Source organism: Seriola aureovittata, chromosome 10 (assembly GCF_021018895.1).
Source record: "Seriola aureovittata isolate HTS-2021-v1 ecotype China chromosome 10, ASM2101889v1, whole genome shotgun sequence".
In the NCBI taxonomy this organism is placed as follows: domain Eukaryota; kingdom Metazoa; phylum Chordata; class Actinopteri; order Carangiformes; family Carangidae; genus Seriola; species Seriola aureovittata.
In genome coordinates, this window is record NC_079373.1 from 4,399,302 (window position 1) to 4,415,438 (window position 16,137).

The following is a 16,137-nucleotide window of genomic DNA, read 5'->3' on the forward strand; positions in this document are numbered from 1 at the left end:
ATAATGGAATCACAGTTAGCTTGGCTCTTGCTCAGCATTTAAAGACAGTCGTCACTACTAGAAGACATAACTGAATTGATCATTGACATATGCTATAATTTAAACATAGGTCTGTAAATATGAAGTAACTGGACATTTAGACAAGACATTTTTTCCTGTTTACTTCCTGTTTCAGTGAAGATAACACAAAGCCAGTAACTTCAGACGTGTTGATCGTGGATGACAGATATTTAATGGTCCTTTCTATTTTGCTCTGCATGACCACAGTGTTTATTCCCTGCTGCTGTTTGCTCCACTGGGTTATGAGTTAAGCAAGAGGCACAAGGAGTCTATATTTACCAAGACGATAAGCCCTTCAGGACGACCACATTGTCCCACACAACAGACACTTTAGCACAGGTGTTCTAACACCGGAGCTATTTCTGGACGCTTTCTCCTCCCCTTACAGAGTGGGGGGGATCTCCAAGAACTTTAGGAGGCTTATGTTTCAAAGACAAGGGGCTTTGGCTAACAGCACGATCTTAAGACGCCCTTGAAATGGTTCCAGGAGGCCCTGTTGTGCACTTTGTCTTTAAGCGGAAGATGCCTCTGTAATGAGGATTAGAAGATAGTGTGTCACTCGTGGATTGTTCAGGTGTGAGTTTTCAGGTCCATACATAACGCCGCCCTGGAGTTACACAAGCGGCATGATGCAGGCAGGACAGTGTGATGGTCAGATCGAATTATAAACCCAAAGGTCACATATACACTCTGTGCAGGAGACAATGCATGCACATGACTAAACCTGTGATGTTGTAAATTGTCCTTGAGGAAGGCACTAAACCCTGATCTGCTCGCTTCACTGGATCTCACAGTGGATGCAAAGGTAATAGGTAAACTTAATGTCAAAATGTAAAATATTTACTTCAAAAGCTTGGGTCAGTGTATGAGCTGTTACACTGAGGCAGGTGATTTAAGGATAAACAGAGAAATTATGACGTTTTCCATCTTCCATCTCAGTCTTTTATATTTTATATTATATAAGTGTGGTGCTGCCATTTTCTCCTCCTCCTGCCATCATGGTCCTGACGATTTCTAATGTTTAAACCTGTGAACATGGTTTCTTGTCAGGATCAGATGGTGGTGATTGTTGCTTGATATGAACTTCAGCCATTGTTGCTTTTACAAGACAAGAGGTTAAACCCTCTGAGCAGCGTTACATCTTAAGGGCAGGTTAGAGGCTACAGTGAGTCGCTATCGGAAAATGGTGAGACGGGCTGGAGCTAGCTGGTTAGCATGTAACACTGTTGTTGCTTTAAGTAAAGGAATGAAGTTTGATGCTGATCTTGCAACGTTTCTTCTAGACTGGTAAGTAAACCGCTGCTGATGCTAACGCTAGCTATGAAGCAACAGCAAAACTTACAAATAGCTCCTTTAATGGATCATTAAAAGATAACCAGATGACAAAAGAGCAACGAGGCCTACCATCTGCTATCACCATATTATCATGTGTATTAATTACACAATATCAATATTTCATTTTTCAAATATATCAGTTATGGTCAGTACTGGCCTATTGTAACAGCCCTGCTCTCACAATACTGACACTTAAGGAAACTTTAGTCTCAGAACTTTCCCCTGAAGTCAAACACACCTTGTCCATTAGGGACAAACAGAAACTAAAGCCAAGAACACCTCACCGCACACTATCTCTCTCTCACACACACACACACACACACTCTCTCTCTCTCTCTCTCTCTCTCACACACACACAACAGGCTGTGGAGATTAGAAGAACCATGGGGTATATCTCTCTGGAGGAGAACTCTCACTGGGCTGGCTGCAGCACTGCCTGCAGCACACAGACCAGAGAGGAACCACTCTTGTGTGAGTTTGTGGTTGTCCAGTATGTGTTTGTGTATAAATGCATTTAAGTGTGTGTGTGCACTCAATTGTGCACAATCATCATTATGCATGAGAATTTGCACACCCCGTGAACTCCTGCATGTATTCCATGAGTGTTTTATGAGCCGTGTGCCCTGAGTGTGTACACTGTGTACACACACTAACCACGTTTGTTTTATGGATTTGAGTTATAGGAACATATCTCAAGATAAGATATGGTCACTTTCTAAGCTCCGTGTGTAATTCACTCCTCACCATCGCAGCGGGCCCGACGCTCTCCCACTCAATATCCGTGGGTTTCTCTCTGGCGGGCTGCAGCTCGTCGGGGTGGGGTTGGTCATGCGAGGAGGGCGACGGCGTCTCCTTCGGGCCCTCTCGCTCTTCTTTGGCCCAGGCCGCGTTGTCCTGACCTATCGCTTCCTCTTCCTCAGACGGTGGGTGAAAGGGAGGCGTTGCTCGCATGGAAGACATCATTCTGTGAAGGACAAAAAAAATGAACATTTTAATTGAGGAGCGGAGAGGAGAGGAGAGGAGAGGAGAGGAGAGGAGGTCTAAACTTGCGCTGCTGATCTCATAATGATAACAAGTGAGAGAAATTGATCGCCAGTGATACTGTCACCAAAACCCTCCTGGAAGCCTTGACGGGGCTGTTGAACAGATACTGACACACATCAAGTACTGTATGTCTCTACCTTTTTACAGTTAATATATTTCTATATTTTGTTTTCTCTGTGCTTTTGTGCATCAAGTCAAAGTGTAGTCTTCATTTTTACTGTAGTCTATAGCTATGCAGTTATTAAAGGAAACCTGCATTTTTACCTGAGTCAAATCACACGTTAATCTGCTGCATGTTTTTATCAATTGCTGGTTCTACTGTTTAAAGTTTAATTTTATTAAAAAAAAAAAAAAAAACACATTAAAATATATATCTGACTCAACACATACTTAACATACTTGGTAGATTTTTATTTATTACTAGTTTTGAGAATATTTCTATAAATGGTTGTGAAAAGAGTGTTGTTTTAGTCTGTAACTGGATAAATGGAGGGACTTTATAATCATCTTCATAAACTGTGCTTCATAAATTGTGGCCAATAGTAACGTCTGCTGTATAAAAGAGTTGTTCTTCACTGCTGCCATTGCTGCAGATGGGTTATAGTAAATTAACAGTCTGTATATTACTCCTAACTTTGTCATTTTTGTTCACCGCTGAGTCAGGCCACAACTAAATTGTTGGAGACTTCACAAACATGCATTTGAATAGTTAGTTCAGAACCACAATTTTTTTAAGTTATTTTTTCTGGGTTTTTGCCTTTATTGTAGTCACAGTGAGAGAGAGAGACAGGAAAGTTGGGGAGAGAAGGGGTGGGGGTGGGGGTGGGGGGCAATGACATCCAGCAAAGGGCCACAGGCCAGAATCAAACCTGGGCCCCTGTGGCAAGAACTAAGCCTAAATGGTATGCGTTCTAACAAGTGAGCAACCAAGCAAACATGAGTGCTGAAGATGTGATTACAGCCCACACACACACACACACACACACTAAACTTAAAGTATATATCACATTTATATAATACTAAATAAATGATAGTAACGACTGATGATGAATCTTCCTCTCACACACACTCACATTCAGCACATCCTGCCATAGGGATAATCTATTAATCTATTGAGCAGCATCAAGGCCTCTCATCACCTCAGAGCTGTTAAAAAAGCAGATGCTGAGCTGCTGAGATTCAGTGGAAAAATCTCTTTTTTCTAAAGTAAGCCCCAGGCTGGGAGTGTCATTAGGCTAATACATCATTTGCTGTAATGACTTCCCTTTGTTACACTATACTTATGAGGACTTTCATTGGCCTCCTTTATTCCCTGAAACTCTCCTCTGCAGCAGCTGAACTCAGCCCGAAATTCAAATTTTAAACCTAAACACAGGCCAACATCTTTCTGTCCTTACGAAGCTAATTGGTCCTTGTTAGTGATAATACACAAACACAAACACACAAACAGCTCCACCAAAACACACACATCCACACCAGATTACTATGTGATAAATGACAAAGCAGATATTCCAACAAAAAGGGTGTCAGACTGACAGGAATTGTTTTTGCTCTGATTCCTGAAAACAGTGCCCCCGTCCACACACCCCCCACACACCTCCCATACACACACACACACACACACACAACTTCCTTCTGTGAAGTTAAACAGATTGCTACTTCAGTGTAAGCGCTCAGTAAATCAGGGCAGGCTGTCAATCTCTGAAAAATGCAGCCTCCTGGGTGCCCTTCAACATAAATCTGACACTCACTCAAATGTCTGAGGGGGAAGAGCAGGGCCACAGAAAGAATGCCCCCCCCCCACAGACACTGTGGTGAAGGTACATCATTTAAAGTTGGAGTTGATAAAGAGTGAGATAACAGAGTGGAACCAAACGGCACAGTGAAGCAGACTGAGAGAGAAAATATGAATATGAAGAGAAAATGTATAAAAGCAGCACAATAGAGACTGAATCAAGGTGAATAAGCAGGATAAGTGTATGTATGTGTGTGTGTGTGTGTGTGTGTGTGTGTGTGTGTGTGTGTGTGTGTGTGGTGTGTGTGTGTGTGTGTGTGTGCGTGCGTGTGTGTGTGTGCAAGCTGTGTGGTCTTTAATTGCTGGAGAAAACTCACATAAGACGCTATTTGTTCATCTGAATGTACAGTTTGAGGGAGTGAGTTGTGATGCGGCGTATGAAAGAGCTCATTTCCATGTGAGGTTTTTATTTATTTATTTTTTGTGATTTTTTTGTGAGTGTAAGTGATTCTGAGGGTCATGATGTTCTGTCTTTTACTACCTGTGTCAGACTGCAGCTTAAATCAGACGAGGGCAGGATCAAGTCGTGGCATGAAAGCTGAGACTCGCTCCACTGTGACATGAAGATGTTGCAGAACCATTAATAGTGCACCGTCCTAACTACGTCACCTCCTCCTCTAGATCGAAAACCATCTGTGATACTATTTTACTCTGCAGAAAGAATCCCAATCATTTCTCTCATTTATACTCAGTTTCCAGTATTTCTCTCTAACGTCATCATCACAGGGCCTCTCGATGACTGCGATTCTGACCTTTGCATGCTACACTGTTCCCAAAGTCGGACGTAAGGGGATTGAAGCTTATTCCACCATTACCTCACTGTAAGTTGGCCCAAACGACAGCACAAGCTCAAATCTGCTGTAATCAATATTTTTATATTAAAAAGGGATCAAATATCTACTTGCACACGAAAGAGTTTCCTCATAAGGACAAACCCACAGATGATTATCACCCGGCTCTGCAGTTCCTCTCAGCTCTTTGGAACATTTTAGCATCTTTCAGCTCATTGTTTTGATTTTTACAGCCACACAGTTTTGGTCGACTCTCATCAGTGCTGCTTCCAGATGCAGCTGTTTTGAGTGAAAAACTATTAAAAAAGTGGAACATAGCAGCAAAAGATCCAGATATTTCCCTCGGGAGTTGGTGGAGACAAAAAGAGAGAGAATAATGGACTTTCCATTCATCAGGTGGCCAGAAAAACTCTGAATGCATGCTAATGTTGCTCTGTCTTGTCCATGTGTAAGTAAGCAACTGTTCGCTAACAAGTTCTCCATATTAACTTCAAGTTTACAACAGCTGTGTCCCAATTCGTAGCCTTTACAGACTGCGAAGGCTGAACCGAAACGAGACACCAGCTGTGCCCGCCCTTACCCTTGCGTCACAAAGCTCAGCTCCTGTCGCCTAGCAACCTTGACCACATGTTTCTTTTTTTTCACAAAAACTTGAGGTTTTAAGGCCCTTGGTTTTAACAGTTGTACCATTAGCTGTTGAACTGAGCTGAAACCCAATATTTACATTTAAAAGTGTAATCCTCAAGATCTCTGTCGGTGTTGTTTGTTGCCATATTATTTTCATTACCAGCGTGCAATAATTCTTGGGATAATTGGGCCACGAAGGATCCACCTGTTGGATCTCAGGAAAGGAAGGCTGCATTTGAAGGAGTTTTCGAAATGGGACAGCCTAGTCATGCTGCTGTGACGCCATCGGTCTTCTTATCCTGCCTCCAAAGGAAGCGGCCCCTTAAATTGGGACACACCTAATATGTCTGTGTTGTGTCTACAGCTTTTTTCTTCTTTAGAAATCCAACAGAGGAGTTACTGATGTTACAATTCCAATTCAGCATCCTACAAGTTTCAGAATTACTGTATTACTGAAAGTAACTAGACACCACTACTGAAATGAGTGTAAAGTTTCAGCCTTTTGGAGCAAGATAATCACATAACAATCAGATGTTTTATGCTTTTTCTGTTGAGCATGTTTTGACTTTTTGCATAGTTAGAATTATGGACTGATTTTTGGATTTGTTACAAAAAAAGCTCTTCTTTCTTTTTCTTTTTTTTTTAACCACCAGACTTCAACACTTGATGAGACCTCCGCTGTTCTTGGGAGTGATAACAAATTGTTAGAGTAATGTCTTCTAATGTGTTTGTGAAGTCTAAGTTTGACTTTGCATTAGTTTTAGCATGTTTTTGCTTTAAAGCTTAATTGGGAAATAATGTATTTATTTATTGTTACAACTTCCCGTCGGTGCCACGCTCCACCCACACGCCTGATTTGAATGGCTAAAATAGCGGCAGCTGTCGGCCAAAGGTTTGAATTTCTCCAGACCTTCGTTATTTTACACAGTGGCATAAGTACATGAGATTATAAGACCCCAGACAACCAACAAACAGCAAATCACTAATCCACGATCAAGTCGCGCAATCCACACTGGAGCGATGAGAGAGCGATGGGGAGCAGGGGGGGGAGGGAGAAGACAGAGGAGAGCCTATATTTAGCTGACAATATTGCTGGTGCTGTGTTTACAGGGGAGCTTAAGACTTGGTTTCTTGGAATTGGTGTCTCATATGGCCAGGAATGCCCAGCCTCATAACTCGCTGCCACTGATATGGTTTCATCATGCAACAGCACCGGGGTTTGTTGGTAAGCATGCCACAAGGCCTTTTGTGATTGGGTTAGACTACAGGAAAACAGTTTACCTCACACACTCATTATCAGGCAAAGAATGACAGTTAACTCCATTGTGGGAAATGTTAAAGGTCCCAAATAGTATAAAGGTAGATGTCCATGTGTTTTGATTATAAAGCAGGTCTAGGTTCTATATTAATACTGTGAAAGTATCAAAGTGCTCAGTCCATGGAGAAATGCACACAGCCTGTATTCAGAAACTGAGCCTTAAAACGAGCCATCAGGCTGTAACTTTATGATGTCACAACAAAGCAGTCACCACTCTCAGCCATGCCCAAAACCCCACCCACCTGGACCCACCATCCAACCTTGTAGGATTTGGTTTCTCTGAGCGTTTTACCTGAAATCTGCTATATTTTTTATTTGATCACTCAGAAACAGGTCAGTGAGACAATCAGAAGAGAGGCTCAGAGCCTCTTCTCTTCTGATTGGCCGACTGACCTGTTGTTACAAGGGCAGAGAAGCCTGAGAGAGGAGCTGTGAAACTACACTGAGATGGTTTTTGGTTCTTAAAACTACAAATATATCTTCTTATGGATCAACACTTCAAATAAAACACTGTAAAGGTGGGACCTTCAAACTTTAACAATATCTGGACTGAGTTTACCAGCTGCTAGTTTTTTGTTATATGACCTGTTAGGTTTAGGATGAACAGTTATGAGGTGTTTTCAATACATCAAACAAGTTTGGACAAAGACAAAAGCTAACTATAAATCAACACAAAAATAACAAGAGGAAGTCCCATCCAGCCCATTTACTGTATGTGTTGCCATCAGCCTGCAGCTGTTATTGTCATGACATGAAGAAAAACAGAGATACTCTTCTGTATTTTGCAATGTCAGCAACCACTAAAACACAACTGTACCATTTGCAGAAACATACAACAACACAACAGTTCAGATTGTTAGTTTAAACAGCATTTTATGGTGAAGCGATGTTCCCTTTGATATAATACTGCAAGATGCATAAGTAAATAAGCTTTTATTTGTCTTAATTTCTGAAAAAATCTGACTGCATCTCTTATGCCTGACAATATCAGGTGCTTCCCTACTGAGACACAGGGAAAAATTGAGCGATTATAGCAGAAGAGGCAACTTTCTCCCAGCGAGACCAACCGAAGCATGAGTTTGGATACACGGAGACGCTCTCAGTAAAACAGTAATGTGACTATGATGTTACACTGACAGCTGAAAAACAAATTCATTTTTCTCACACACTGCCTTGAGGCTCTCCAAAAGTCTTTTCATATTGTCAGACATCTAGGAAAACATGCACTCTTTCCCCTGAAAGCCGTTGTCCTGTCTAAAATATTTATTGGAAAGTGATACTGGTGAGATGGCCTTTTTGATAACTGAACACAGTCCGCACTGTTGAGGGAAGAATTATGATTTTTCATCCTCATACATTTTAATGTTTTTATGAGTGTGAAGTTTGGAAGATTATCCCACAAGCACAGTTAGCAGCCTGATGAGAAAATCCAGGCTGAATGCACGTTGTATAACGTAATAAACAATCATGATGAAGTATTCTCAACAGTGTTACTTACTGTTCTCTTTGAGCATTTGGCTCCCTTTGTTGACTATGAGAAATCTTAACTCAGAGACACATTGAGCACACTGCTGCTGGTGGACAGCTATGGCTAAGTCTCCCTCTAAAACATGGACAGCAACTTAGAATCCTTTTGTGAGTGGAAGAAAAACGAAAACCGGGGTCAGAATTTGGCAGGAAAGCGTTGTTCAGATCTGGCCTGGAACCTGGCGACTTGGCAGAAACAATCAGGCATTGTGGAGCATGGACGGAGAGGGACCTGTGACAGATGAGAGCAGGAGAGAGAGGGCCCCCTCTTAGAAAAACAGTACACAAAGCTCCATTCACAACTCAGGTCCCTTCTGCCACTTGTGGAGCGAGAGGAGGGCTCCAACAAAGGCCTCCGACTCGACCAATTGGGTGTAAAATCTCCAGCCGTCCCAGCTGGATAGAACTGAGGAAGTGGGAAATACCAAAGAGAAAGAGAGACAGAGAATGAGAGGAGAGAAAGAATACGGGGAAAAAGAAAAACCGAGGACTTTTCCTTGGAATTGTTTGTCTGTTGGACAGAAAATATGGTGAAAGAGAGCAAAGGGAGGCTGTTTATGGTTTAAATAGAAACACAGAGGAGCGCTCTGTATTAGTAAGCAGAAACTGTAGCAACACATGCTAAACCACTGAAAAATATTATATTATGGGTGGAATCCTTTTTAGATAGCTTTTAGGTAGGTAATGTTGGTTTATTTCAACAGCTTTGTCATTCCTCTCTGTACCAATGACACTGAACTCACCAAACTAACTGCTGAGATCTGGTGACAGTCAAATTGCTCTGACAAAGTCTGCGAGCTGTCAGCTTGTTTAGCCATAATATTATCATTGTATTTGGAAAATGAACACACCCATTGTGTTGGAAATAATCCATCACTACATATAAAAAGTGCAAGCAAACTTTGGCAAGTGCGATAGGTCAAAGTTTAACCAGGAAGTCAGTCTTTAAAATGCAGCTGTTGTTTACAGCTCACAGTTTGGCTCATAATTTTACTATTAGCTGATGTTTTCTTGCCCTAATAAGTTTGACTAACCTGCAGAGGTTTGTTTAAAACATGTGTAATGGTCCCTTTAGACTTCTTTTTATCAATGTTCCAAGATATCAGCAATTACTTTTTTGTGCACAATGGTACCATAACCAAACTTACAAAAACAAGATTAAAGTTGTTATAAACCACAATTATTTTTAAAGGGACATACTTCAGCAGTTGAGTGTAAACTGAAGGACTCAAAACAGGCAGAGTCAAAAAAGAAAGGTCAAAATTGAAGAATCCAAGGGTGAGATATCCTGATGTTCTCTCAGAGCTTTAATTAGAGATAGAAAATGATTTATCCTACACTTCCCATGATGCAACTTGATAGCATCTATCAAGTTGCCTCCACTTCTTTTAGATGTAATTGCTGCAGTGATGTTGCTTTGGGGCCATCAGTAGACGTCTGTGCGTCTTGTACCGGGCAACTCCCAGGTGTGAACGAGCAGCAGGGCGCTGCTAAAAAGAACATGTGCGCTCAGTTACTTTCCCTGGATAAATAGGCTAAATGAAAAAAAAACAAAAAAAAGCTTGAGGAGAATTGGCCTCGTATGAGAACGACTCTCCCAGCTCCTAAATCTTGGGTCTGTCTGGACTCTCATTAGATCATCGCACAGCACTGCAAACAGAGGGCACTGTCATAGGTCAGATATGTGGAATGTGAACACACACACACGGTGCCCTGTTTTCTCCTAGAGATTCGCTCGTCCCGGCTCTTTTGCTCAAAATAGACACGTTCAATAGCAATGCCAGTTACCCCCAAACTGGCCCATTGCGTCACTGCCGTAATGGCAAGAAAAGCAGTTTTGTTTTCTGAAATTCCAGCCCATTAACATGGACTCTTTAGCCTGTAGCCAGCAGAACCAACAAGTAGCTGCTCTGTGTCAAAGCTGTAGGTGCTTATCGCATGCAACTGAGGGTATTCTCTGACCTTCTCATGACTTAAGTGAAACAATGAAGGGAGGTAAGAGGAGGGCGGATGCTGTTCAAGATGGTCGGGTCAGAAAAGTGTGCACATCAATCAGCCGTCACACCAAATCCTTTCACCAGTTTCAGGTAAACACAAGTCATTGTGTGACTATCAGTATGTTACACTGAGGAGCTCTATGTATTGACCTCATTAGAAAATATTTACAACCACAAGGCAGTCAGAGGGGATGGGCAGGGGAAGCATTCAGACACGGTACAGAGCATGACTGAATTAACTATTAATGAATGGAGCAATTTCATTCAAAAACAATGACATTATAAAACAGTTTCCATTTGAAAAACTTTAATATTGGTAGTTTTTCTGTTTTAACTAAATAAATTCTACAGTTCCTTCTAAAATAACCAAATATTCATATTTCATAAATGATTGAGTTACATTTCATTTTCCGTCATGAACATCATCAAGAGTTTGTTTGGAATAAACAGAGGAACTGTTATATTAGGCAAGGAAAAATGTTCCTATTTGGTTATTTTATTAATAACTAGTTTCTAAATTAAATTTACAGGAAGTATAAATGTGTGAAATTTAGTATTAAAGCTAAATAAACCATAGATTGATAGAATTTTTTATCTGTATTGCTCACCCCTAAGAGTCGCCACAGCTGACCAGAGATTTTTAAATTAGAGGAAAAAGATATCACAGCACTGCCCACTGTGTTTGACTGACACGTAATGTCTGGGAGGTGCAAGGCAGACACACCACACCAATATAAACATGTTAGTCACTAGGTCAGTGGTACAGCCACATTGCACTAGATTCCACAGGGTGATGGCACCAAAGAATGGTCATCACCCAACACTCCTGTCGGGTAAATCTTAAAAATTTTTTTAAAACTTATTCTGAGATAATAACGAATTAGGCAATAATGGTGAAAACTCTTCAATTCTTAAAATAATACAAGCAAAGGTTTGAAGGTGGCTTATAGCATTCATAATATTGTTTTCTGGGTTCTCCTATAAAGCAAGTCAAAGTTTTGAGAGAAATAGGTGGTATAATATTTTGTTTTGAAATAAGTCTTGATATAAAATTGCAACAACATACTCTTTGTACCACGGGGGGAAATGTGGGGAGAAATTCACAGAATTTTCATTATTCATAACACGTACAAACTTTGTAATTTAAGGATTTTGTCTCTCATCAGAAGGACACCTGGAGCAAACATGGGGTCTGATGTCTCCATTAGTCCTGCCGATGGAAAATCTCAATTAAAGCCAATGATGGAGCACTCAAAAAATGATGAATGCGTCGTTTGTACAGTGGGCGTAAACACACACCACTATGCTTGGTCTCTGTGTTCAGGCTCTGTACCTAGGGTGATGCCGGACCCAAACCGCAGACCCCCAGAAATCCAGAAGCGGCCTTATTGACCAACACCCTCCCTTGTGCTTGTTATTTTTCCTGGCACACGAACACACCCCTAGCTAACACAAATACAGTACACATATACATTTATCTACTTCATGGCAACGATACAGAGTAAACCGCTGAAGAAACCATTGAAGACCAAAGTCAACACTCGATGGCTCAAAAGGACTGTTTGTCTGCTAAGTCCTGCCCACAGTAGTTAGAAGACCTAGTCAGTGTGAACATTTTGTCTCTTAATCCTTAAAGTAGACCACATTGTCCGGGTAGATATGCCAACACATAAACAGACATCATAAAACAGCAGACATAGAACAGTACTTAATATAAATTAAAAAAATGAATCAACACAAGATATCTTTGTATGTTGATAGCTAAAAAAATATCTGTAAATAGATGGTCAAAGATGAATAAAATTGCTCTTAAAAACATTTTGCCACTTGCAAGATATTTTATGAATCCTACTATCTGGTGGGGAGTCTTAGACATTTTAACTCCCATGGGTCATGTGGTTATGTTGCTAATCTGTGGAACCTCTGGTTTGAAGTTTACACTCAATGGGACTAGAGCTATGTTCTCGATTTGCATTTTACCCAAAGAACATCCCCTTGGTTAAATCAGCATCTAACTCCATAAAATCACTGAAGTGTTCAAGTGATTATTACATCTATATAACCCCAGCATAACAATAAAAAGAAAAACCCAAGTGGAAATTATTTGACACGATATAATATATGGATTAAAAACAATCATAGAACAGTAGCACCGAGAATAGAGGAGGCCCAACACTAGAACCCTGAGGAACTCCAGTGATTATTTCAAGAATTGTTGAAAACAATACTTACACCAATCAGGAGTAGTTTCAAAATGATATATACCTATAGTATAGGTCCTATACCATGAATAAAGGTTAAATGATGCCGTAAGAGTATATCAGACATAATCTGTGTTTAGATATACATCAGTGATTACACTTTATAGTGTAATTTCTGATCAGCGAATAGGCCACTGTCTCCAACCTTGACTGGAAAGTTTTCTTGAAGAGGGTTTGAACATAAATAACAATAACTATAAAATAAAATAATGATTATAAAAAAAAAACCTTTGAGGATAAGAAGCCATTATAAACTAACAAATAAATAAGCTACTAAAATATTTCAACGATAGGACATTTAAAAGACACGAGGGATCTTTTATTCCTTATTTTATTCCATCAACAATGATATAAAAGCCAATGAACAGTCAACATCTTGTGCGTCTTTACATTGACACTCTGCTATCCTTCTCTCTATCATATCTCTTTCTCCTCACCTCTTTTCACCTCTGATATATATCAGCTTAAAGTGCACAGAGCACGCCATTTGTACAAACATCTTACAGGAGGTAATACGCTGTTTATCAGCAGGAGCAAGTGTAGTAGCAGACCGCCACCTGTCCTCTCACTTCAAGCTACTATCCTTATTATCACACTGGTTAGCTTTGACCTCTTTGGGGACGACCATAATGCCACTGTGATGCACAAATAAGCTTGTTACACAAGTTTTAAGCCGTGTTGGACCTCTACAAATATTGACAGAGGCTGTAAACAGGAGGAAATCCTATTATCTTAAGAAAAGAGACAAAACTATGGTTACACATTTTCCAGGGAAGGAAAACATCAAATGATTTTGAGATACATGATATAATATAAGTATAGAAAAGAATCTAAATCAATATTTGTTCAAAAAGAAGATGTAAGTCGATATTTTTATAAAGCACCAAAGCAATGTAATTATGTTTACTGTGCTTTATGTCAAATAGATTAAGCTGATTAAGCAATGAGAGCAGGATAATTTTGCAAAGGGTTAAGTTCCAGAAGTGTCATTGGAAGTCTATTTCAGGGTGACATCAACAGTAGAAAGTCATGATAGAAGCCTGTGGCAATACGACAGCTGCCCTCACACATTTTTCAGAGTGACTGCATTAGCCCTGAGGCTAGCAGCAGAAAAAAAAGTGAGTTTCAATAAATCATTACAGGACTCATGGGTCTCACTGCAGCTGAGAACAATCATCAGTCGGCCATGTTTACTGTTCTTCTGCAGCGTTGTTAATTTACTGCATTTGTCCATCCTTGCTTCACATTTATACTTCATGGACTGTTGAGTTAAGATGATCTGATGGCACAGAGGGACTCAATCACTCTCAAAAACAAAAGTAGAGAGCAGTTATAATAAATCTCAATTCTTAGTTTCAATTGTTGATTTGGTGACGCACATAAAAGAAAGTAAAGGCATCATCCACATGTTCCTAATTACAATAAAAAAATCACTACAATCCTAAAGGGGCAACAAATGTACAGGAATTTACTGGAGCCTCTGGTGTAGAGCGAAATTAATAAATACTGAATTAATGAATGCACAACTTTTATTTTTAGCAAATTCAAACTAATCTACAAAAACTACATTTTTGAATTCATTTGAATGTATTTGAATCTTCATAATATAAAAACAAATTCATCTAAAACTTTTTTGTAAACAAAAGAATTAGAATCAAACAAGAAGCTCTAGGGTGTAACATCATCTGCAGGAGCATCCAAACAGGTGGCTTTTAGAGCGCCCAGGAGGCGCGAAAGCCTGCTAATCCCAGATTAGGACTGACAAGTCGTTTCACTGGATGCCCCCATTGTAATCCCAGTTGCCTCTCTATCCTCTGACAATGAGCTTTGTTCCCTATCTGAGAAAGAGCTTTGAGGATTTCCTCAGCATGGTTAGCATGAAATGGCTGCATTATTCAGAGGCATGCTACTTTTGGTTGGTTGATAAACAACATATTTTTATTCAATTATTGACCGGCCTGAATCTGTAATGTGTACAGATGGTTCTAACAAGTCATCTGTGCTCAGAACACAAGATTTAATTTCCACTCATTTTGGCAGTGTATAACTCTGCCACATATACAGAAATGTCAGGAGGAGGTGGGGTGGGGGTGGGGGGATGTGTAGGAATGTAATTACATTTTTAACACATCACGAGTTTGTGTGACACTCTTGCCCAGATGGTTTTACAGTAAGTGCAACACAGCAAAATTAGATCTAGAGGCAGTTAAATTTTTACTACTGCTTTTTGATAACTAACGTTGTTATTCCATTTGCTTTGTTAAAAGGTTGAGAGCTCTATTTTTGTATTTTTAACATCAGTTTTGTAGGTTTTCCCTTGTGCCGCAAGGCAAATGACCAACGAGGGGAGAAAACTGATGAATGATAAAGATAAAACTCTCCAATTTAAAAAATTAGAAAATTAACTTTGGTTATTCTGATACATCTGAAAATATTTAAGAACAAAATCACATGATAGTCTTTATCCGTTGTCACATCCTGGTTTGTTTTAATGATGATATAAGATAGAACTGAAGCTCTGTCTATTGAACTCCCAGTCATAAACTGTGGACAAGAGAGGCTACTAAGTGGGAGGTAATGCTGAACCAGCAGTGGAGCACCATTAAAACTTCTCCTGTCCAGGAGCAGTTGTCTTGTTTGGCGGCATGAGGCATGTCAGTGTCCCTCGGCATGTCGAGCTGTCACAATCCAGACTAATCCTTTCCACGGCGTGTCCCCTGGTCTTGTTGAACCCAGACATTATAGAGCGTATGTGAGTGTGTTTAGCTGTATGTGTGTATTATGGGAAACAGGCTGTGTGATTCGAAACAGTTATGTGTGAGCTGATAAGATGTATCTGATACCGTGGACAAGAAGCCTATATTCAGTAAACAGAAATGCTGAAGAGGCAGTTCACACTGGCTGAAAAAAAGCGGGGTCGCCAAAGTGAATAAGTCATGCTTACATACAAGAGCATGTAAAAAGCATGTAAAAGCACACATACACACACTGTCACAGCCTTGAGTGTGGAAAGGTGAGAGTATGTGCTACGAGGTCAGAGTCTCTCTATACCGCACAAGGTATCCATTGTCCTTTAGCAGCGAATATACATTGTTCACAAGACCGAGCCATGTAAGGTGTTAATCTAGCCAATCACAACAGCTGTTATTCACATGGGCCTAAGCCCTTGAATCAGGGCAAATGTTCAAGACTAAGGTGGGGTTTTTCAGCCCAACATGACGTGACGTAAAGAGTGGAAAGTCTGGCAACTGTGAATCAGGCAGTAAAACTTTCATATCAATAACTTTCTATTCTGCTGCTGGGTTGCATCAATAGAAACAACACAGTAGCATTTAAAACAGAAGTGACTGTATTGTACGAATGGTTTATAAAAAGGCCGATG

The 16,137-nt window shown here is 40.2% G+C and overlaps 1 protein-coding gene across 6 annotated transcripts in view; it reads right to left on the bottom strand.

Annotated features, from left to right (window-relative positions):
• Positions 1-16,137, bottom strand: part of LOC130176085 (transcription factor SOX-6-like) — a 118,561-nt gene that overhangs the window by 73,875 nt on the left and 28,549 nt on the right. For all 6 annotated transcript variants that reach the window (XM_056386951.1, XM_056386955.1, XM_056386953.1 and 3 more), the window contains one exon: positions 2,140-2,359. In XM_056386951.1, coding sequence (XP_056242926.1) covers positions 2,140-2,358 — 219 coding nt within the window. In that variant the 5' untranslated portion in view covers position 2,359. The remainder of the gene's footprint in view (positions 1-2,139; positions 2,360-16,137) is intronic.